This window comes from Malania oleifera, chromosome 8 (genome assembly GCF_029873635.1).
Source record: "Malania oleifera isolate guangnan ecotype guangnan chromosome 8, ASM2987363v1, whole genome shotgun sequence".
Lineage (NCBI taxonomy): Eukaryota > Viridiplantae > Streptophyta > Magnoliopsida > Santalales > Ximeniaceae > Malania > Malania oleifera.
This window is the reverse complement of record NC_080424.1, coordinates 72,943,504-72,967,842: the sequence shown is the minus strand read 5'-3', so window position 1 is coordinate 72,967,842 and position 24,339 is coordinate 72,943,504. Positions and strand designations below refer to the sequence as shown.

The window sequence follows — 24,339 nt, the reverse complement described above, 5'->3', positions numbered from 1 at the left end:
TGCCTAGAGCTTGCAACTCTTCTCAAGATATTTACTTAGTATTTAATTGGATATGGAGGGAAACATGTTACTTGATGTTAATCTCTTCGAAACATTCTTATTCACATATGAGTAGTCAATTATGGATCTAATGATCATACATCTTAGTTAAAGAATACCACGATGACAACTATTTGAATCTACGACAATGTTATAGAAATAATAGAATCTATCTCGTAATATCTCCATAATTGAATTTATGTTAATTAAAATTTCATTCAAAGAAGAATAAAGAGTTAAACCCATGGTTAAATGAATTATAACATAGTGAATATATAATTTATTTGTTTTCAAGTTAGATGGATTGAGTTTAAATATACTAAAATTTTAAACATATAACTTAGAAACATTTAAAATAATACCCTAAATTAGAATATGAAGAAATTAAAGCATTTGAACGGTTAAGATTGACACTAATTAGAACAATAAAAGCAATCTGATTATAAATTTAAAATTAAAGTAAATATGTTTAATTTTGAATTTTAGAGGACATTGAAAGAGGCAGAGGAAATTAACACCCCACCCCCCCCCCCCCCCCCCAAATTTTTTTTTTTCTTTTTCCTCTTCCAAGTTCCAACGGTTATCAGCCAAAGTCCTGTCTCCCTCTATCTCTCTCTCTCTCTCCTAGAGAAGTTTCCGTGTAGTATCTGATCTTCACGCACAGTTGCCAGCTCGCCTGTCTGAATTTTGAAACGTTGTCGTCCTTTTGCTTCGAGCATATTTATATAAACCCTAGTTGATCTCTTAAACTCCGAGATTGATCGAGATATCGGTGATTTCATAGAAAAGAAGACATGCTTGGAGATGAAGGGGACACCCCTGCCCGGTACTTATCCCTTCCAATCCGCTCTTTGATTGCAGAAGTAAAAAATTAGGTTTATTTATATTTTAAATGCAGTAACGCTTTCTTCTCCCCTTCTTTCGTTTCCGAACGTGTTTGTGATTGACTGAATTTCATCTGTTTTAATGCCATTGCGAATTAGCAAACAATCTGATGACTGCTCTAACTTCAGCAAATTTTTTTACCTAATTCTTTTTTATGTACAAAATGCCGAAAGATGGGCACCTTCGGCAAATTCTAGTTTCAAATTTGAATATATAGCTTGTCAGATAGAAACAATTTACTTGATTGTTCATCCAAGAGGTTTGATGCTGAAATGATTTGATAATTTTGTGCATGCTATTGTATGTTTGCGTATATGTGTGGCTTATATATGATTATACCATATAAGGGTATTTCTGGGACTTGATAAAAAGGAATTTACGCTCTGTCGAATTATTATTATTATTATAAATAAAATTTCCAGTGTCATGCATGCTATTGAGTTTTTCATGGTTGCTACATATTAATATTACTAAGTATTGACAACATCACATGTCAGTGTGTAATATTGTTTAAGGCTTTTGTTTTTGGTTACTGAAATATGAACTGGGGTTTCCATGAGGTTTTGAAGCTCAGTCAAATTTAAAGCATATGTTTATAATTGATTTTGAACTCTTCATTGGGCAGGTATGAATTGTTGAGCATGGTAAAGAAGAATTCAAAATTATTAGGGAAAACAACTGTCGATGAGCAAGATCCTTCAGATGTCGAAATGGATGTACACTTTTGGCGTGATATCCTGGATTTTTATTTTATTTGCGGCAGGGAGTCAAGGGGACGTCAGGATGATGATCTCATTTTTTTCGTTAGGAAAATGGTACATCAGATATGCCCCTTTTCATGTACAAATTGATTATGACACATGCAGATGCAAGTAACATGTATTAAGATAGTTTTTGCATTCATAGTCCTTTGCTGTTAACAGAGCTTGCATGGATATGGCTTCAACGATAATATGGAAGGCATCCCTCCATACTTCGTACGCAGGTGGGCACCTAAGGTAAAACCAGCATGAAAACCAGTTAAAACTTTGATCATGTTTGCTGAATTGTATTGCTGTATTGATAACTAAAGCATATTTCCTTTTCCTCGATTCTAAAAATGTAGTGTATTAGGATTTACTAAAAAGAATTTACTGTTTTAGGATTGTCCTTGATGTGTTGATTCAGAAAATGGTTTAATTTTTGTGGGAAAATGAAATTCTATTGAACTACTTCAGCTTGGTTTGAGAATAGTTTCAGGATAATTTATAATATATATGTATAACCTTGACTATTATTTGACTAAAAATCTGAAATGTTTATGGTCTTTTCTTGATTAGCGTCAAGATTCTGATTGTCCATTTTATAGGAATATTGTATTATTGAAAGAAATGCTGTGGGAAGTTTTGGTCTAGAGGATATATTTATTTTTTTAAAAAATGCATAGAAAATTGACGAATGCTAGGAAAATTGTCATGTTTCTGTAAGATGAGCAAATCTGAATTACATATTAATACACTTCTGCATTTGCATTCATACTGTTGGAATCTGACATGATTTTAAAATTTTGGAGCTATTGGCTACTAAGTATGATTTAATGCTGCTAGATCATAATTAACTCTATGGAATTATCAGATTTTTAATACATTTATTGTATACTTCTATACGCAATGTTGTAGACTAATGGTTCTCAATGCAGGTTTGTATTTTTTATTTGAAAATAACTGGAGCATATATGTTACTGATATTCAAATTCTTTTTATTTTTTGTGTGTGTGGAGAGGAGAGAGAGAGAGAGTTTTAGGTTACATGACTACTTGAGTTTATCAGTCTAATTTAACAGATGTGAGTTTGTGAGGGATGATGGACTGAACCTGGTCAATAAGATTATTAAATAATGACCCTGTTTTTTCCCCCTTCGTGTATGTGTGGTCATGTGCGTTTGCATGTTTTCTTTTCTTTCTTTTTTCTTTTTAACTATTTTCTGTTATTATGTATTGAAACCAGACTTGTACTTTATTTATTTATTTATTTTTTCTAAGACCATGCCAAACAGCCGAGGTGAACTCTAGCACGAAGCTCCTTGTCGACCTTAAAAAAATTTATTAACTCTACAGGAAAGGTTTAAGAAACCTAGTGGCATTTTTTGACTATTATTGAGAAGCTTGTGAGCAATAGAATCTCTTTCAAAGTTCTCTTCTAGTTTCCCATTTATTGTAGTTGTTGTTGTTAGCCTCATCATAATTTTTTGAAATTGGAATCTTCACTTTATGGTGGATTGTTGTTGACTCCATAACATTGAAATTTCAATGTTGTTGACTCCATAAACTTAGTACTCATTGGTGGCGATGGTTGGTTGATATACCCACCTTTCACCCATTCTAAGTTATGAATTAAAAAAATGTACATTTGCAATAAGGAACAGAATTCATAAGCTGAACATGTTAATATGTAGGGCAAAAGACAATAACCTCCCATGATATTTGGCAAAAAGACAATGACCTTTCCTGAGGTTTCAAAAATTTCAGGAACCTCCCTTGAGGTTTCAAAAATCCTAAGGACCTCCCCTGATATTTTTCAAAAGACACAAACCTCCCATTGTTTTGCAAGAAGACAAGTTTTTTAAGGGGAGGTCTGTGACATTTTTGAAACCTCAGGGGGGGTGAGCATCTTTTGCCCTAATATGTATGAATGATTGTTTTATTTGAGGACATAGAGTTATAAAATTCATCTTAATTACATGTAAATGGTTGTTTGGTCATTTAGCATTATTCGTATGTGTTAGAGTTATGTTAGTAAGTGTGAGTTAGTAAGAGTATTATGGTCATTGGTATTGTACTAAGTGTTCCATTTTACCCAATTATTCAACATGGTATTATAGCAAGATCCAACCTAAACCCTACCACCACTGCCAAACCAAACCCTAAACCTAGCTATCCTATGCAAGTCAGTCAGTGTAGGAGGATCAACCACACTCCTACAGCCTAAAAACAAATCCAGGGGTTGTCTGAAAACTCAACCGTCACCGGAAAATTCCCTGGCTGTCGCTGCCTTGCTCAGAACCTTCAAAATCCTTCCATGTTTCACAAAACTAACCATATAACCAACAACAGAACCCTTCGATCTGTAGATCTGCCCATTGCCGGAAACCTCCTCATGCGCCCCCACGTGCCGGCGCATGAGACAAATTCCAGCCATCTTTTTCTGCATTTTTTTTTTTTTGCAAAATGTCTTAATTACTTCCATAGACCATAATATCAAGCTGTTGGGAATGTTTTTTTTTTTTTTTTGTCAAAACTCCAAGCTTTTTCGACCAGGCGCTTGTGGCAATGCGGTGGTGTTGTTCGGTTTAAGTTCATTAGTCTCTTGGAGCAGTGGCAGCATTTATACATTGATTTTGTGGGGCTGCGGAAGTGCTATGTCTAGTTGTTGGTTACTCGTTCGTGTTGGATCAGTGGTTGTCTCGTTTGTGTTTGTGTTTGGGTTGGTCCAGAAGTTCACTTGTGGTTGTTTCGGTTGGTCTAGAAGTTCACTTTTTGGAATCCCAAGAGCATTTCGTTCGCTGTTTATTTCTGATTTGCTGCTGTATCGAGGTTGTGTGTGTTGGGATGGTGTCCTCATTAGGCACTTGTTCAGATGAACGATGTAGTATAATTGTCTCGAAGGAAGAGTATTCAAGGTTCCTACAGTATCAAGCATCCTAACAGGCATCACATCACATTGCATCTTTTGCTTTGAAGGGTAATACTACAATTTGTATGTCGTTTGGTATCTCTCCCACTAGTCCTTGGATTATCTTCTACTATTCACAATATGACAGATGTAACCAACTTCTTTCTGCCCTTTAGTATCCTAAAAATATACCTCAAGTTACCCTTGCTGATGGGTCCATAACCACAGGTAGGGGGATAGGAATAGTAAATCCTATACCCTCCATTTTTTTTTTCTTTTATTTTGTACATTCCTAAGTCCTTTTTCAATCTCACATTTGTTAGTAAGCTTACAGAGGCACTAAGTTGTTTTGCAACCTTCTTTCCTGATTCTGTGGTTATTCAATATCTAATGATGAGGAAGACAATTGGCACTAGATGTAAGGCTCGTGGATTTTACAACTTTGAGGTGCTCTTTTGTCCCATTGCCTGCACAATTGCTGCTACACGTCAAATCCATTGTTGTCTTGGTCATCCATTCTTGGACAAATTGAAACAGCTAGTTCCTACCTTTAGTTTTGTGTCTAGTCTTGAGTGTGAGTCTTTAATTAGGAAAACATCATTGTGTTCCCTTTGCTTCCCAAGTCAACAAATGGGCATATAGTCCTTTCATGCTCGTCCATTCTGTTTTTGGGCTCCTAGTCATGTCATGTGGAAATTGGGATTTTGGTACTTTGTTACATTTGTCGATGACCACTCTGGGATGACTTGGTTGTATTTAATGAAAGATTGTTCTGAGTTGTTTAATATCTTTTGTGCCTTTTGTTCTCAAATAAAGACTTAGTTTGATATGCTATCAGATACTTTGTAGCGATAATACTAAGGCATACTTTAGTGCCCAATTCAGTGCCTATTGACTAATTTTGATTTGATCCATCAGTCATCGTGTGCCCACACTCCTCAATAAAGTGGAGTTGGAGAACAGAAAACAAACAAATTCTCAAAGTCACTCGTACGTCATACCCTATTGTATCAAATGAATGTCCCTAAATATTTTTGGAGTGATACAGTGCTCAGTGCTTGCTTTCTCATTAATAAATGTCATCCTTTATCCTTGGTGGTAAAATCTCATATTCAGTTATCTTCTCTAAGGTTCCTTTATTCTCCCTTCGTCATATATTTAGATGTGTGTCTTTTCTCCATTAGTTAACCCCAGGATTAGATAAGTTGGATCCTTGTGCTATGAAATGTATATATATATTTTTTCGTGGTATCCCTATTCTCAAAAGGGATATAAATGATGGTTTATCAAGAATACACAATAAAAGAACCTTGAATTGTTGATTAATCACTGGAGATGGGTTAGAACCAATAATTCATTATCTAATGGATCTTTCCATTCTAATACTCTATTTGAGAGCTATTAGTATTTATCAAATCTGTTCCTATCTAATGGAATGCCATTGGATAAAATGACAAAGACATTGTTGAGAAAAGATGGCTTTTCCGGCATGAAATGAAAACTAGATTCATATAACACCATACCATTCTGACTCTTTAAGTATTGGTGACTTTAATGAGTCCCTTCCTCATTGTTGCCTTCCATATCCTAAACTAATGTCTATGTCTGATCCTCCTACATCTTCGTCAAGTTTGAGTTCTTCTAGTTGCTTGGATTATCCCAATTTGCAGGTATTCACACGACGATTTAAGGGAGGAGAGCCTCCTCTAGCTTCCACTTCTATGCCTTTTGTTCTCTTGTCAGAAGATCCTATTTCCTATCCCATTACTGTTTGAAAAGGTAAATATAGTTGTACCCAACATCTAATCTCTAATTTTGTTTGTTATGATTTCTTGTCACCTTTATGTTGCTGTTTACTGTTTTGTTAGTACTTTATCTTCTATTGCTCTTGCAAAAGCTATTTTTGAAGCCCTGTCCCATTCTGAGTGGAGGAATGCAATGATTGAAAAGATGCATGCACTATGGCTTAGTGATACTTGGGAGTTGATACCTCTACCTCTTGATAAATATGTGGTTGGTTGTCATTGGGTGTATACTGTGAAGGTCAATCCAAATGGTTCCATGGCTCAATTGAAGGTTTGCCTTATTATTAAGGGATATACTCAAGTGCATGGTTTGGATTATTTAGACACATTCTCTCCAGTCGCTAAACTTGCCTTAGTAAGTTTTTTCATCTCCTTAGCCAGTACTTTTCATTGGTCTCTACATCAATTAGATGTGAAGAATGTTTCCTACATGGTGATCCTTAGGTGGAGGTCTATATGGAGCAACCTCTTGAGTTTGTTACTCAGAGGGAGTCAGGCTTAGTGTGTCAACTCAATAAATAATTATATGGTTTAAAACAATCACCAAGAACATGGTTTTGATTGATTCAGTGTTGTTGTACTTGAATCTTGGCCTCCAACAATGTGTAGTAGATCACTATGTATTTTATCATCATACTCCATTTGATAGGATTTTGCTTATTGTGTGTATGGATGATATTGTGATTGCTGGAGATGATGATCAAGGCATTCAGGATCTAAAGCTTTTCCTACAGACTAAATTTCAGACCAAGGATTTGGGACCATTGAAGTACTTCTTGGGTATAAAACGGTCTTGTCATAGAGAAAGTATATTCTTGATCTTTTAGATGAGATTGGGCTGTTGGGATCCAAAAGTGTTGATATACCCATGGATCCTAACAGTAAGTTAGTGCTAGATATGGGTGATTTGTTGCCTAACTTAGGGCGATACTGGAGACTCGTTGGAAAGTTGAATTATCTTATAGTCACTCGACCATATATGTCTTTCGCAACAAGTGTTGTGAGTTAGTTTCTCGATTCTTTGAGAACAACTCACTAGGATGCAGTAATTCACATTTTGAGATATCTCAAAGGTGCACGAGGGAGAGGTCTCTTATATCAGGATCATGGTCACTTACATTTAGGGATACATAGATGCAGATTGTGTCAGGTCGCCTTCTAACTGACGATCCACAACCGGATCCACAACCGGGTACTATATTTTTGTTGGTGGTAATTTGGTTTCTTGGAAGAGTAAGAAACAAACTGTGGTAGCCAGGTCAAATGTTGAGTCAAAGTATAGGTCTATGGCTCACACTACATGTGAACTTGTTTGGTTGAAGAACATGTTGGAAGAACTGAGTTTCCACATTTTTTAGCCGATGGAGTTGATGTGTGATAATTGAGTTGCTATTCATATTGTCTCCAAACTAGTCTTCCATGAGGAGACAAAGCATATTGAAGTTGATTGCAACTTTGTTGGGGAGAAACTTGTGTAGAAGTTCATTACAACCACTCATGTAAAGTCTGATTTTCAGCTTGCTGATTTTTTTTTTTGTTAGGCCTTGGGAAGTGCTTGTGTGAAATTCATTCGTAACAAGCTAGGAGCATTTGTTATATATGCTCCAGCTTGAGGGGGAGTATTAATGGTTATTCGGTTGTTTAGCATTATTAGTATTGGGAGTCATGTTAGTGTGAGTTAGTAAGGATATTATGGTCATTTGTATTGTACTTGACATATATTATAAATAGAGAGAGAGACCTATCATTGAGGTTAGGTCTTTCATTTTACCTAATTATTCAACACCACAAAAATTCTAATTATTTTTGTTAGAGGTCTCCTCTTCCCCCTCCCTTCCCACCCCCTCCCCCAAAGTTCTTTTGCAACTTGCAGTTACAATGGAAAATTATTGATTGAAACTCAAAATTTCCTTCTAATTTCATCAGTCTGAACTGTAGCTAGTTTGAAACTAAAATATTTTGCAACAAAATGATATGATTGCTGCTTTTCATGTGTTTGTTTTATTTATTTATTTTTTATGATGTTATATTCATATATTCTATTAATGGTGCACTAGTTGTGTTCTTTGATATATGTGTATTTTTCTTTATGAAAATATTCAATTGAAATTTCTAATTGACATCATTTTGATAAAAATATGCAAGTGAATTCCTTATTGTTTTTGTACTGTGTGGATGGAGAGCAATAGGGAGGGCCTTTGAGCGAATTGGATTGCCTATATAAGGATCATGGATGGATCGTTATTTATTTATTTATTAAATGAAGACAACACTATGGAAGATGAGGCTGTGGTTGATCGTTGGTTTTTTGTCTTGCAAATTGTATGTTCTATTTGGGTTTGCACTACCTTGGCGCCTTTTATTGATAGTATCTCTTATATATATATATATGAAAGTGATTGCGTTAGTATAGGAATAGGAAATTTCAGGACCCCCCCTCCATAAACAGCTATAAGTTTCAAACTAATGAATGGCACTTAGTTTGGTTGATTTGGTTGCAAGTCTTAAGTCTTTTGGTTGATTTGTAGTGTTATCAGAATGAAATAGATTCTCACTTTGAGTTAAATTTCTTCAGCACTGAGTTTAATTCATGAAATTTTTTGGAATTGAAAAATATTTCCCACTCTTAACTCATTATACAGTTTAGAAAGTGGCAACAAAAAGACGATATTTTTCAATTGCCATAAGGTGGCTACTTCTGTTTTGACTTTTGATGGATAATAATATTCTATTCTTGTCAACCAGTTGAATGAGGTGGTTAGTGAAAATTCACCGGATGTGGATTGGCGGCGCTCATTTTACTTGAATTTGATAGCTCATACCTCATTCACTGTAACGGTGGCAATTTGCAGGTACTGTTCCCTTTTCTTTTCTACTGCATGACATCTTTGTCCTTAAAACTTTTGTGGACTATCATCTGCTTTCAAACCTGTGCTTGTAAATTCTTTTTCTTTGTTTTGACGTGCAAGTTTGTTTTGCTGTGTAATTGTCTTAGCCTTGAAAATGATATTGATAATGGGAGGCCTTATTGGCACTCCAAAAATTACTATTGGCACTCCACATTTATCTTTTACTGTATTAAATGACAATTTTACCCCTGAATTTTCACTTTTACTCCTTGATTTTCACTTCACTAGTGAAATGACAAAAAAAGAAATAGGGGGTGAATTCGTCATGCATTGTTAAGAAAAAAGTAATGGAGTCTATTGGTTTTGGAGTGCAAATATTTAACATGCTTTTCCTATACTAAAGATCAACCCTATTCAAGAAGTTAGATTGTGCTATTGTAGGTTTTATTAGGTATTTTAGAAGATTTCTGAAATATTAACTTCTATTTCAGTCATCAGGTCCTTCGGAATCATCAAACTGGGCAGGACACCCCGCTGTCTCCTATATATAAGGTAATACTGTTTAGCCCCCATTTGGAACCCTTTGAAATGAAGTACTTATAGTACTTAACACTTGAAGTAGGTACTTGTGCAAAAAAAAAAAAGAAAAAAAGAGAAGGATACTGTTTGGTTTTGCACAAACACAAGTGCTTATTGCAAAATATACTTTTCAAGTAGTGAGAGATTGCTTTTTGGCTACCAATAAGTGGTTACTCTAAAGAGGCTGTGGCACGGTTGTAATTTTTTACAACTTACCCCTCCTCCTCTCCCTCTCCCTCTCTCTCTTGGGCTTGTGCTCATGGAGGACTGGATCCTCCTCCTCTGTCTCCACCACCTTTCTCTCTCTCTCTCTGGCCTGTGCCCAGGAAGCAACGTGGGCATAGAAAATAATTGTTAAATTAAAAGTTGTAATCATATGTTGTTTTATTTAATAAAAAAATTAAAATGTCAATTTAAAATATTAATTAGAAAATATCAGTTAGAAATCTGTTATTAACATAATTTAATAATCATATGTTATTTTTGGTAAGTATTATAAAATATTAGTTATTTTTTAAAATGTAAAAAAATAATATTTGTAATAATATATTAGTTATTTTTTAAAATGTAAAAAAATAATATTTGTAATAATAACAATAATAAATTCATTGAACATTTATAGTAGAAGTGAAAATCCAAACACCACTTATTGTTATAATCAGCACTTAATTTTAGAGATAGCCAAATAGTACTTATGACTTTCAACACCTTTTGTATTCAGTACTTATTGTCTGCACTTCCAATTCAACACTTTTTTTTAGGAAAGTACTTTTCTGTAAATGGTTCCAAATGATCCCCTAATTATCTTTCTTCAAAAAACAAAAAAAAAAACTATACTGCTTAATCATACAGTAAATAGAGGGTGTAGAACAACCATGGAGGAGGATGTATTTTTCACTGTTTATTTTATAATTTGTTCCTTTTCTAGAATATGGATCTTTAAAATATATAAAAAAATAAATAAATAGCTTGAGCCACAATGGGCTAATAAGGTTAGACAATTTAGCAGGATAAAAGGGGCAATGTGCTGGATTTGTGAAAAGATGAAGCAAACTATGATTTAGATGGTGATATTCTTTTTTAAGCACTTGTTCAAACATAATGTGATAATTGACTATAATAGAGGGTGTAGAACAACCATGGAGAAGGATGTATTTTCCACTGTTTATTTAATAATTTGTTCCTTTTCTAGAATATGGATCTTTAAAATTAAAAAAAAAATAAATAAATAGCTTGAGCCACAATGGGCTAATAAGGTTAGACAATTTAGTAGGATCAAGGGGCAATGTGCTGGATTTGTGAAAAGAAGAAGCAAACTATGATTTAGATGGTGATATTCTTTTTTAAGCACTTGGTCAAACATAATGTGATAATTGACTATAATATAATTCATAAAATAGCTAATTATCACAATCACTGAAAATTAATTTAATAAGGTAATTATAGAACCTCTTGAAGTTTGGTATCTTAAAAAGGAATGGTGTTAGCAAGCTCTCAGCTACATTTGCTCTATGTGCATATGCATACACATGCATGCATTTGTACGCGTGTACAAATATACATACCTGCATGCATTACATGAAAACTTGTGTATTCAGCAAAAAAAAGGGAAAGAAAACACAAACTAAAAACACTTGCACACAGGAAAGTGATTGGACGAAAAGAGTTGTTGAGAAAAATTTGGGGAGAAAGCCCTTTTTATTGTAACGGACTGATCTACTTCTTTTGCTCTTTTTTTATTCTCTTTAATAAATGCATGATAGGGTTGGAATTCTATTTTTCTTGTAAGCATAAAATTATCCAGAAAAGTTGGATGGAAAAGGGAGAGCAACTCCCCATTTGCATATATAGTATGATATATCATTTACAGAGATTATTTTGACATTATTACAAAGTGCATATGCTGGTAAAATAGCATGTCTGTGCGACTTTGGAACTTGTTTATGTTTGTCAGACTTACCCAACTTTTTATCTTCTAATTGTTTCCTCCCTCATTGCTTAAGGACTTTTAAGGGTAAAATATGAAGTCAGTCTACTGTCTAGTAGGGTAAAATCATTTGATTCCATGACCTGTCAACTATTTCAATTGAGTCCACTACTTGTTGGGATAAATGTTTCGAGACCATGACCTGTTAATTATTTTCATTGAATCCAGAACCATTAAAATGAAGTAATGCAGTCCATGAATAGTAAGGCGTGTTTATCTTCTTGATGAAATTCTGCATGGTTACAAAACCTTCCATTGACACAAATTAATTCATATAATATCATACTAATATTTTTAGATGTCAGATTATATCTGTACTGTAAATGAATAAATATCAAGTTAGATCACTCAATATTATATTGTTGCTTATGTATTAGAGGGTATATAATATGTAAGAAAAACCAAGAACTTTGTTTTTGTTTGATGCTTATTTCAATCCACAAGTTCAGTTCACTCTTTAACACCCCCCCCCCCCCCAAAAAAAAAAGAAAAAAATCCAACTAATGTTCTTTTGAGATTTGGACCTGTAAGAACTTCATCATCCAAAGTAGTAGTTTGATGCAAAATTCTTTTATTAAGATTGGAGTTTGATTCAATCCAGCCTGCAACAGTAGTAATAATAATAAATTGTTACTTTAGCAGAATTGATAGTTTACTCGTAAGTCATAATAATGTAATATTAATAATAATTATTGTAAGTTAGGAGAAGAGAAGAAGAAAAGAGAAGATTAGAAGGAGAGATCAAGAAAAAAAGGAGAGAAGAAAACTGAAGGCTGTTTCAGGAGCCTTATGTACAGCTGTAGGACTGCTGTCTTATATATTAATTATAAAAAACTTGGAAGACAAAAATACCCCCACATAGCGCATAATTACTAAACTAGCATATTCTTTTCTAACACTCCCTCTTAAGCTAGAGGAGTGTAAATAGCACCTAACCCCAACTTGTTACAACCACTAGACAAGACAAGCTTAAGCCTTCCTGAAGACATTGCCCAACTGATCCACATATTTCGAAAAAAGGGTCTCACAACCTCTTTTCAAAACAACATCCCTCACAAAATGATAGTCAACTTTGCTTTGTCATCTAATGAAACTCTGGGTTGTTAGCCACAAAAATGACAACTTGATTATCACAGAACATGTCTATGTGCTTCGTTACCAAGAATCCCATCTTTGACTCAAGAGACTTCAACCACATAAGCTCACTCAATGTACGAGTCAGTGCAGATCCTACTTCGGCCCTAGATCTTGCTACAACAGTTTGTTTCTTCTGCGCTAGACCTTCAATCATCAGCTGAGCCAACCGGTCTGCATCAGAGTATCCTATAGTCTCACACTCTATAACATTTATACATCAAACCTTTGTTAGGAGGGCTCTTGAGATACCGTAGAATCCTACAAACAAAATCCTGATGTGTGGTTATTTTGGATTTTCCAAGCTGATTGTCCACCTCTGTAGAAAAGGATATGTCAATTCTAGTGACAGTCAAGTAGATCAATTTGCCGGCCAAATGCCTATATCGATGTTTATTTTCAAAGTCTGGTCCAACATCCTTAGACAACTTCATGTTGGGATCGGCAAGAGTATCAACTGGTTTAGCTCCCAAGTTACAATTCTCAATTAGTAAGTCCAAGGGGTGTATCTTCAATAAGATATATTTAACCCTTTCCTACCCCAAACAATCTCAATACCTAGAAAGCAACAGAGTACCCAATTCCTTGATTTGAAAATTTGCATTGCAGGCCTAAAAGTTCACTGTACAGCATCCAAGCAAGTGAATAGGTGTATTGTACACATTTTAGCATGAAAACACAGCTTCTTTTCATGCATTTTTCACTATACATTGTTTTTGTTGTACAAGTATTTTATATATTTCTTCCTGTTAAAGCTTGATATACATTGTTGGCCCACAACCTAATAGCTTAAGCTTTTAGGTAAAGTGATAATTCTTACATGCAGAGCTTGGTTATTGGGAGGTTCTGAGTTCTAGTCTTGTTGCCTGCATTTATTATGTTGTGTTTAAAAAAATAATGTATGTAATTGCCGTGTGTTTATCTCTCCACGTGCTATCAGTCTGCACGTGCGGGGAGTGTTAAAGCTTGGTATACGTTGTTGGCCCACAACCTAACAGCTTAAACTTTTAGGTAAAGTGATAATTCTAACACTTCCTATGTAACAATTGGTCTTTTTACTGCTTTCAGTTTATTGGCATTTATGCATGTTGTACATATTGTCTTGTCCATAATTATTTCACACAGTCATTGTTTTTACAGGTTGTAAAGACTGTTTATGCATCACCAAGTCGTGTTAATTTCCATTTGGACTCGAAGAAGGCAAGTACTTATATTGTCAAGTGTTCACAAAACTTAATTTCCTTCTAATTTCTGTCTGATGGTTGCAATAATGTGTACTCAGGAAGTTGAAACAACACCTGCCTATCCAGATATATGTTTTGCAGTTGATGACTTCGATTCCACTTTTGATGCAGTGGTAATATGCTTATTTGATAATATGTATTGGATAATTTAGTAGTGATATTGTTGCATCTGGTGTTTTTAACTTGTTTAATATTTGTGAGTTAGATATTTAATAATGTAATAATCTCAGATAGTGGTGGTTTTGCCAGAAGGTGCTTAGGGTATTGTTCTGAATTTTTTCTTGATATCTTTCGTAGTAGCAATTATATGGCATGTTGAATAGAGCCAGAGTCAGGTTAAGATGCTGTAACCATCCCAGGCTTGGAAAGAAACTAGCACTGATTAACAGCTTCTCATCTTAACTACTTCTCAACTTAATACTGGTGCCTCTGGCTATTGCTTCACACACTGTATGGTGACATAATAGAATTGTAAGCTGTATTTATGTGACCTATAAAAAGTTGGCTTGACAATTTTCTACTGCTATATTTTCTATTATTATTATTGGGATACAGAGGAGGAAATTTCTGTTATCACTACAGCTGTTTCCATTTAGTCATTTTAGCATGTTAACAAAATTAGATTTATTGCCTGGCATTAATTATGAAGATATGTTGAAATATGGCTGGATTGTTGATGCTGAATATACCCATGAGAAGCTATAGCCTTTTGATGTCCTATGTGTGAACTTTTTACATAATATTTAAAGCATTTTAAGCAGTATTTCATCTTCTGAATCCCAAAACTTGTTAAAATGCTCTAGTTTTTTATGCATAATTTTGTTGAAATTTTCTTTCCCTGTTTGAATAGGTATTATTTGATTTTGAAATTTTAGGTTAGATTACCATTTGATCTTAAAGTTTAAGCTGTTAGGTTGTGAGTTCTAGGCCAACAATGTATATCAAGCCTTAACACTCCCTCGCATGTGCCTGCCCGATTGCATATGGCAAGATAAATAGACAATGATCATTACTGAGAACATGATAGTTTTTAAGAAACTCCCAATAAACACGGTCTAGAAGACTAGAACTCAGGACCTCCTGGTAACCATGGCTCTGATGCCATGTTAGATTACCACTTGAACTGAGAAGTTCAAACTGTTAGGTTGTGGGTCAATAATGTATATCAAGCCTTAGTGTTTTAAATTTTTTTTTTTTTGATTAATTTTAGCAGGTTTAACTTTTTTATTAATATTTTTATCATTTTTTTTCAGGAAATTTGTGTAAAATTCCTGTGGTCATGAGAGTTCTAGCAGCTTTTTAGATGTTTTGGTTATTTTTGAATGTTTGATTGCATAGAAAATCTTATCAAGGAGTTGGTTTTGAGATGAGCATATAACTGTGTGAGTGCGCGTATATAATGAGGATGATGGACTTTGATTGATAAAGTGGTTTGTCTTTCAATTTCTATGATGTGAGATTTACATGATTTGGGATATTAGGAGTACCATGGCAGAGGCCCTCTCAAATTTGGAAATACAACAAGTTTTGCACTGAAAATTCTTTTTTTTTTTTTTTGCCTCTGGCAGGTGGTTCCTTGCCAGAGCAAAGCTATATATATATATATATATATACATATATATATAGAGCTCCTCCCAAGGACTTAAATTTCGATTGGAACATAATAAATTTCAAGTTTCAGAGAATATTGAATGGATGCTCACTTTCAAATGGGTTTTTGAAAAATTTCAACCGAAATTTAAAAAATTTTGGTAAATTTCCAACTAAAAATTTGAAATTTCGTTATATTTTGACGGAAATTTCTAAAATTTCAATAAATCATGCACTGTAGCACAAATTTTGATGGAAAAACATGTGAAATAAAAATGAATTTTGAAGCTCTAAACTAAGCATACTGTATCACTTCACCCTTGTTTTGAATCCCAAAGCTAAGCAATACCCCCTTATTGTGATGATGATGTAATTAAAATGCCTTCTAACCCTTGTTTTACTCATTTGTCACTGCCAATTCCCAATTACCCCTTACCCAATTACAGCACTTACTCCACTATTTAATTATGGCCTTATTATTATTATAATATTATTATTTCTGTCATAACTGTTCTTTACTTAAATTTCTAAAATTTCAATAAATTCTGCACTGTAGCTCAAATTTTGATGGAAAAACTTGGAAAAGAAAAATGAATTTTGAAGTTCTGAACTAAGCATACGGTTATCACTTCACCCTTGTTTTGAAACTCAAAACTAAGCAATACCGCCTTATTATTATTATGATGATGATGTAATTAAAATGCCTTCTCACCCTCGTAAACTCTTTTGTCCCTGCCAATTCCCAATTACCCTTACCAATCACAGCAGTTACTTTTCTATTTAATTATGCCCTTATTATTATAAATGTTCTTTACTGCTTTGCTTGCTTTCCAATTTGCAATTTATATACCCTACATACTAAAAAATTAACACATTTTAATTTTCTAAATTTATTTTGATTCTAGATTATGCATAATCATCTATTTTAATATTTCTCAAAGTTCCATTGTAAATTTCCGATGTTTGCTATAAATTTCCATCATTACTTTAAATTGAAATTGATACCGTCCAAATTTCCATTGGAATCAAATTTTTTAAGCCCTTGGCTCGTCCCCTCTATTCCCAAAACAGGGAAAAGAAAATGTAGTCCTAGCTTTGTCCTTGGTTCCTTGGACAGTATGCATCAAACTCTTGCATTTTCTACCACTAATTAGGACAAGAAATTGTGCTGAATAGGTATTGTTCTGGCTGTCAAAAAACAGACATACTATTTCTGTAATGTATCTGAGTTTTCCATGCCAAGTGAAATTAATAAGTTCTATTTTCCATTTATAGTTTTTTTAACCTGAAGAATGCGCAGCTAAGATCTGAAGAGAAATGTAGAAGGAAATATATATATATATATATATATATATATATAATGGAATGTAAATGGGCATTAGCAAAAGCATCAGTTACAAAGTGCCTTAAGTATGAATCCTTTCCTTCCCTTTGAAGAATCTCCACACATTTTTTCAGTGCATAATCTGGACACAGTTTTTGAGCCATATTTCTCCTTTTCTGTACAAAATCCTAAAATATTTCTTATTTGTTTAGCATAGTTTACTTAAATGGAACTTTTGCAATTTATTTAAACCCTTGATTTTTAATTTATTTTACTCCAGTGCTTATTGGAGAACAGGAAGCGATGGTTGATATCAATACCAGTGTCACCAATTAGATCAAGTGGTAACTAAACATGGTATCAAATCCATGGTGATCAAGAGGGTTTTGGGTTTAATTCTTGTTCCCTGTATGCATCTTTTATATGTTTAATTATCCTAAGTTAAACGTTGTTATTTCCCACATGGGTGCTATTTATTGTTTTGTACCTCAAAGTGCAATCAGGCTGCACATGCAGGGGAGGGACGGCGAGTTAAGGCCTAATTTACATTGTTAGCCCACAACCTAGCAACTTTAAGGTTTTAGGTCAAGTGGTGACTTTTAACTGTTTTCATTAACTCTGTGATACTTGTTATTGAGTATTCTTTCTTGTAATGTTACTTGATTTATTCTGTAAGTTATTTTATTTTATTTTATTATTTATTTAAAATTTTGCAGGTTTTAACAGAAACTGACCATTGCTATTGTGTACTTCTGAATGCACATGGTGGGGCAGCATTTCCCGGTGAAAAGGCCCTAGATGACTCCAGTCCGAGCAATTTTTCCTCCTTAAGAATCGACACTGGCTCAGGAAAGATAGGAAAGACACAGAATAAGGTGAGAACTGTTCTGATTTTGTAGATGAAACTTGCTGACTGGCTCCATGATATGCTAGTCATGACTTGTTTAATGCTTTTCTTGCCTAGAGATGCTTAGTGGCTATTTAAGATTGGAATTTATAATCTTTTTGTCTGAACTTCCATTTTATTAGATGATGCACATGGTGTGTTTTCGCAATATTTTCATTTAACAAACGAAGTACAGAATTAATTGGCTAGACTTTGAGTAGTGTATGTATGCGCATGTGTGCATGAAAAGAGTGTGTGGCAAGAGAAAAGTGAGGGCGGACTCAGCTCTTTATGATGCTTTGGCCAAGTTAATTACCCATAACTTGCTGTTTAATGATTTTGATAGTTTTTATATTCCAAATATTCTTTTGTACTTCGCTCCCATTGTGACCGAGCCTTGACCCAGCTGTAAGGTGTCACTCCCACTTCCAAAACTGGAGGGCTACTGGTGAAGTACTGACATAGCTTCTCCAAATGTGGAGGTAAGGCAGCATACATCTTGCCCTCCCTGGAATCAGATATGGCGGGGACCTTGTCCATTGGGTGTTACATTTTTCTTTTCTTTTTTAACTTTGCTCCTGCTGAATATTCTTTATAATGAAGATATCTTATTTATATTATGTGAAATTAACAAGATATATATATATATATATATATATATATATATAGATAGATAGATATATATACATGCATACTTAAATAAAAGGGCAGCCTGGTGCACAAAGCTCTGCGTATGTGGGGTCTGGGGAAGGGGCAGACCATGATGGGTCTATAATACGCAGCCTTACCTTGCATTTTTGCAAGAGGCTGTTTCCACACATACAGACAAAGTACAAACATATATATATATATATATATATATTAAACACCTATAAATTTAATCCTTCATATCATTTTTAATTGTTGTCCTGTGGACCAATATATCGTTGATGAGATGCATTCAGGAAAAGTGGGTGCTGTAACTGTTCTGCTGTCAACTTGGAATGAATATTCTCAGAGTTAATAATAATGCTTACAGCAACAATTGCTCTGCTGGGTGACTTGCACTTATCCATGTGGCCTTGCTGGCAAAGAAACTGTTAATTAGTAGTTGTTTCTTTAGTCCAATCTAAAGTGAGAGAGACAGAATTTTAACTCTTTAAGGATAGCATATATCTCAGGCCCATGATTGACAGTTTTGATGAACTATTCATTCTTTCATGAAGGCAAATCTCCTACTCAAGCCCTTTAGAAGTCAAATGAGGAAGGGGAAGCTAGTGAGCCTACTATCTTTGCCTATATTCTATTAGCTTTCCATGTGGAGACTGAAGAAGGCACAGTAACAAACCATTCTGGTTTGTGTTGCCTGTTAGCAACAAAACTTTTCTTGGTGTAAATATTGCGTATAACAGAAATTATTAAATAGATGAATGGTCTAGGCCAATGTCACCATATCAAATTTCATGAAAATGGGGCCGCAGGATTTATTATATTTCTCTCAAGTTAAATTGTAATATTTGATTCTGATTTATTGACGTCGTGAATGTTACTTGGCAATTTCTAATGCTTTTTTTGGTTTGTCATTTTTTTATTTTTCTGGGGCAACCCAGACCCAGAGCTTTGAAAGGAGATGCTTTACGTTCTCCTTGTACATTCCTATTCTATCAATGAAACTCTTTTGTTATTAAGAAAAAATGTTACTTGGCAATTTCCTGATTTTTTTTTCCTGAAAAAACTGAGCTTCTTCTTCTTTTTTATTTTGTTTAATAATTTTGTTTGCACTTGGGATGGCAGCTGAGGGGTGGAATTAGATTTGTTTGTAGTGAAATTGATACATTGGTGGTGGTGATTGCAGCTTACTCTTTTCTCAGGATTTGTCAGTTATCAAATGGTTCGAGATGCATATGATGGTATGCCTCCTATAGTTAAGTCGGAATGACATATTCTTTACCATTTGGCTATTATTTTTTCAACTTAAGTTCTAAGAGCCATGGTTGTTTTATCACTTCTTTAATTTATGCAGAATTGCAAATATTCCCAAATGTTTTAGCATGTCATGTGCAGAAAAATTTGTACTGTTGTTGAACTTCTGGCTTTTCTATGAATTTGGTATTACAAAACATGAAGAGCATGGTTACTATATATATATATTACCTAGTCTCTTGTTTCTTCCTTCAAGTTATCTGGTAGCTGTCACAGGCAACTGTTCTATATTAAATAAAAATATCTATTGATAAATGCAAAATTGTTGGAAGAAGATGTACTAGCTGCAGTTTTGGGTTTCTAGAAATCAAATAGACAATATTTGGGAAACACAGAAGCAGGAGTTGGCCTATGCAAGCAAAATAGGAAAGTCATAGATTCGCAATAGAAATTTTAAAGATGAATTGGGGAGTGATTTGAGAGTGAATAGAAACCAATGTTTCCTTAAAAAGATGAATTAGGAAGCACAAAATTATGGTTATGGAGTAGAAGCATCTTCTAGTGTCATGAGCTGACTATTTTCACACCTTTGTGAAAGGACCGTGCAGCGCTAGGTAAAGCACTCTTACTTAACTAGCCGGCCTGTCGTTTACCACAATTCATCCACGAAACACTTTCATTATCATTCAATCAAATATCAGCGGAAGCGGTAAAGCAATTATGAAAGTAGTGGCTAGCAAGCTGTAAACATTGAAACAACGTAATTCATTAACAACAACCTCCGTTAACATTGTGTGTTTAGCGAGGGAGGCAAGTAGGCTAAACACGTTGACAACAACTAGTGAGTTTTACAAGATTGATGAATCACCCTCCCCTAAGAGCTTTATATGCAAATCTCATCCTGACACTAGGAAACATCAAAGTGACCGAGGAGTCATACTGCCTTATTTGGCATATAGAGAAATTACTACTAGAAAATAAACCTACACTAGTATTTACATTATGGAAACCCATCCCAAACGCACAAGACAAGTGGTCACAGGCAAGCATAATGCCCTGAACAAGTTTGGCTTGTGACGCTCCCCCACTTACGTGGTCGACGTCCTTATAGACTTTGACGCTAAGTGCACTTCTACTTTTCCACGAACGGTTGCATATCTTTCGCAGAAATGTAGCTGATTTTTTCATCACCAAGGTCTTTCCACTTCACTAAGAACTCCCACCGCTTCTTCCTTGAGGATATAAACTCTCTGTCTGCAAGGATATCATCTTCAACTTCATGTCTGTTAGCTTGCACTGTCTTTAACTCTGCTTTGTTTGACTGGCTTTTGCTCGGATCGTCGGTGTCGGCGTTGAATGGCTTGAGGTAGCTAACGTGAAACCCAGGATGCACTTTCATCCATGTCTGAGGGTCGATTCTGTAAGAGGCCTTCTCGACTTTGGCCAAGATAGGGACTAGTCCTTTATATTTGCAAAGTAGTCTCCTATCTCGTCCTCGTAGTGACCTGCTCTGTTCAGGATTGAGCTTAACAAGCATCAAGTCACCTACGTTGAAGTGCTGTGGTATGCTCCGCTGATCTGCCCACTTCTTCATCCGCTTAGAAGCTTTCTCTAGGTAGGCTCGGGCAATCTTAGCATTCTGTGTCCAATCTCTGGTGAAGATGTACTCCCTGGGACTCTTTCCTCTGTACGACTCATCCACTATGTGAGGTAACAGCAGCTGCTGGCCTGTAACAAGCTCAAAAGGGCTTTTGTTGGTTGTTGAGCTCCTTTGGGCATTGAAACAAAACTGAGCCACATCAAGTAGTTGCATCCAATTCTTCTGATTGGCATTGACGAAATGGCACAAGTACTTTTTTAGTAGCCTATTGAATCTCTCCGTTTGTCCGTCTGTCTGTGGATGGTAACTCGAAGAGATTTCAAGCTATGAACCAAGGATTTTGAAAAGTTTTGTCCATAAGTTGTCAGTGAATCGTGAGTCTTGGTCACTAACAATGTTTTGGGGAACACCTCAATACTTCACAATATTTGTAAAGAACAACTGTGCCGTTTACTCTACCGAACAGTACTTTGGTGTAGGTATAAACCTACCATACTTCGAAAATCTGTCTATAACCACAAGTATACACCGCAGGATCTCCTAGTCTGGGTAGGTTGGTGATGAAGTCTAGAGAACACTTTCCCACGGTTTGGACGGTATTGGTAGGGGCTTCAGCAGCCCTACAATCTTCCTCCGCTCCACCTTGTCTTATTGGCAAGTGAGACAAGTTCGGAAGGTATAATCAACCACATCATCACGCATATGTGACCAATAATACTGTTAGACGTCGTAGCTCGGGAGTATATATGTGTGCCCCGCAGCGGATATGCAGTATAGAGTTAAAGGGGGGGGGGGTGAATGGCTCTTTTTGCGTATTTAAAAATTCTCTACAAAATAAAACTCTTGGCAAGATTTCAAGAAATTATATCACAATATAAGTAAAAGTAAATCATACACGACTTAAAATAAAGAGTAGGGAGAGAAAAGCTGAACACTGGGTTTTAACGTGGTTCGACACCCAGCCTACGTCCACGCCTTAGCACCAAGCCAAGGATTCCACAATCCACTATCAACGCTCCTTCCCCGGCGGTGCAAGCCTTACAACTTGGGTACACAACCCTATACTTGAGAACAAATTCCTACGCGCTCACAAAGAGCCTTTACCGATTCGGTTCACAAAGAACCTTACAACTTGATTCACAAAGAACCTTTCACAAGAAGATGAAAGATTACAAAGAATGTCCCTCCAATGAGAAAATATGAAATACAATTCAAACCTCACACTACTCTCTTAAGGAATGATTCAACCAAGATGAATGAGTAAGAGGGATTGGGCACTTTGTGAATGTATGACTAGAATGCAAGTGCAAACTGCTTGGTTTTGGATTAAAAGATATTTTTTCACTAAATGCTTGTAATAAATCACAAAAACCATGCTAAACAAGTTTAGGAACTCGTATAAATAGCCCAAAGATCCTAATAGCCGTTAACTAGCCGATGAGAGCAATCCCCAAATAGAAATAGCCGTTTTTTGCCCATTGGGACACTGAGCTTGAGGCCTCTGGTCAACCATTCACTTTCTCTACTCGACCATTCCTCCAATGGTCGGTGAGGAAAAATGGCTGCTGTAATTGCTGGTCAACCATTCCCCTATAGTGGTCGACCATTCCCTTTTTTTGGTCAACTATAACCCTGAATCAGAAATTGTCACCAACATAAAAGTTGTGGAATTTTTTATTAGCTTTCCATAGACATTAGGATCGTCCTTTTTAGACTCTTCTAGAAAAAGTTATGTCCGAAATACGGAAGGGTGTCCAGGACTTAAGGCTGCACTACGTTAGTCGACGATTGCTCTGTTTTTTCTTCGACAAAAAGCCTTTTAATGATTTAAAACATTCTTGGACAAAAGTCTATGAAATATATAAAGTCTAATGAAGATTAAAACTTGTCCAAGTGAGTTTTCCCTTGAATATAAGATATCTTGATAATAAAAACACATTTGAAAACTTGTTTTGATATCTTATATGCTTAATGTGTCTTTTATAAAATATTCTTGACTTTCTTAACACTTGAGGACAAAAGTTCATTTTGACACAAATGGGACGAAGTATGAAAATGTTTATGAAACTGAGATGTTTGAAAATTTGTCCCTTTGAAAACGTATTTGAGTTTAGGATTCATTTGACAAACTCTTAAGTTTAAGTTTGAAAATCATGAAAGTTGAGTTTGTGATTTTAGTGTGATCCTATAAACTCATGTGTCCCAGTATGCATGCATTTGCTCGACTCTTGCTCAGAAATCATGCAAGAAACACACCCGCAAGAGTTACAACATTGACTACCTCAAACACTCCCCAAAAACATATAAGACTACATTAAGCTTCCTTTGGTCATGCTTGGGTCCTTCCGAGTACGTGTTCTTTTGATCTTTCCTATTTTGATGTCTACTCGGTCCGATCTTTGCTTCTCATTTGATACCTTTGTGTATCCGACACTTTGTACCTGTACTAGATATGATCTACAAAGATGGAAAATACTAAGAACAACAAATAGGTTAATATCATCAAAACAGTTAAACCAAGATAGTGCAGCTGTCAGGGCTAACAAATACTGTTGGTCTGACAAGGCTTTCAAATCTCGTTTTGATGATAACAAATGAAGGTTGATTTAACATATTGTTGTTAAGTGATGATGTTTCAGGAATGCTTAGTTGACAAAAGTTCAAAATATCAAAGGAAATGCAAGTTCAAGATCACTAAGTACTAAAAGGCCACACTCATCTTTAAAGTGATCCAAAGGAAGCTCAAGTGAACCAAAATAATTTAAAGCATTTGGAAACCTAAAGCTGGCTCAAGCTTAAGTCAAAGAGGATTCAAAGCATTACTCATATGAAGACTTCAAAGTTTAGAGTGTTTAAAGCTTTAGG

At 35.1% G+C, this 24,339-nt stretch overlaps 1 protein-coding gene across 1 annotated transcript in view; it reads left to right on the top strand.

Moving 5' to 3' along the window:
• Positions 1-575: 575 nt before the first annotated feature.
• The window catches only part of LOC131162300 (uncharacterized), an 80,423-nt gene continuing 56,659 nt past the window's right edge, over positions 576-24,339 (top strand). Inside the window, exons 1-9 of the mRNA XM_058118619.1 lie at positions 576-865; positions 1,550-1,739; positions 1,848-1,922; positions 9,125-9,231; positions 9,720-9,780; positions 14,069-14,128; positions 14,211-14,285; positions 17,803-17,961; positions 19,807-19,861. Of these exons, the coding sequence (XP_057974602.1) occupies positions 834-865; positions 1,550-1,739; positions 1,848-1,922; positions 9,125-9,231; positions 9,720-9,780; positions 14,069-14,128; positions 14,211-14,285; positions 17,803-17,961; positions 19,807-19,861 (814 nt within the window). The 5' untranslated portion in view covers positions 576-833. The remainder of the gene's footprint in view (positions 866-1,549; positions 1,740-1,847; positions 1,923-9,124; positions 9,232-9,719; positions 9,781-14,068; positions 14,129-14,210; positions 14,286-17,802; positions 17,962-19,806; positions 19,862-24,339) is intronic.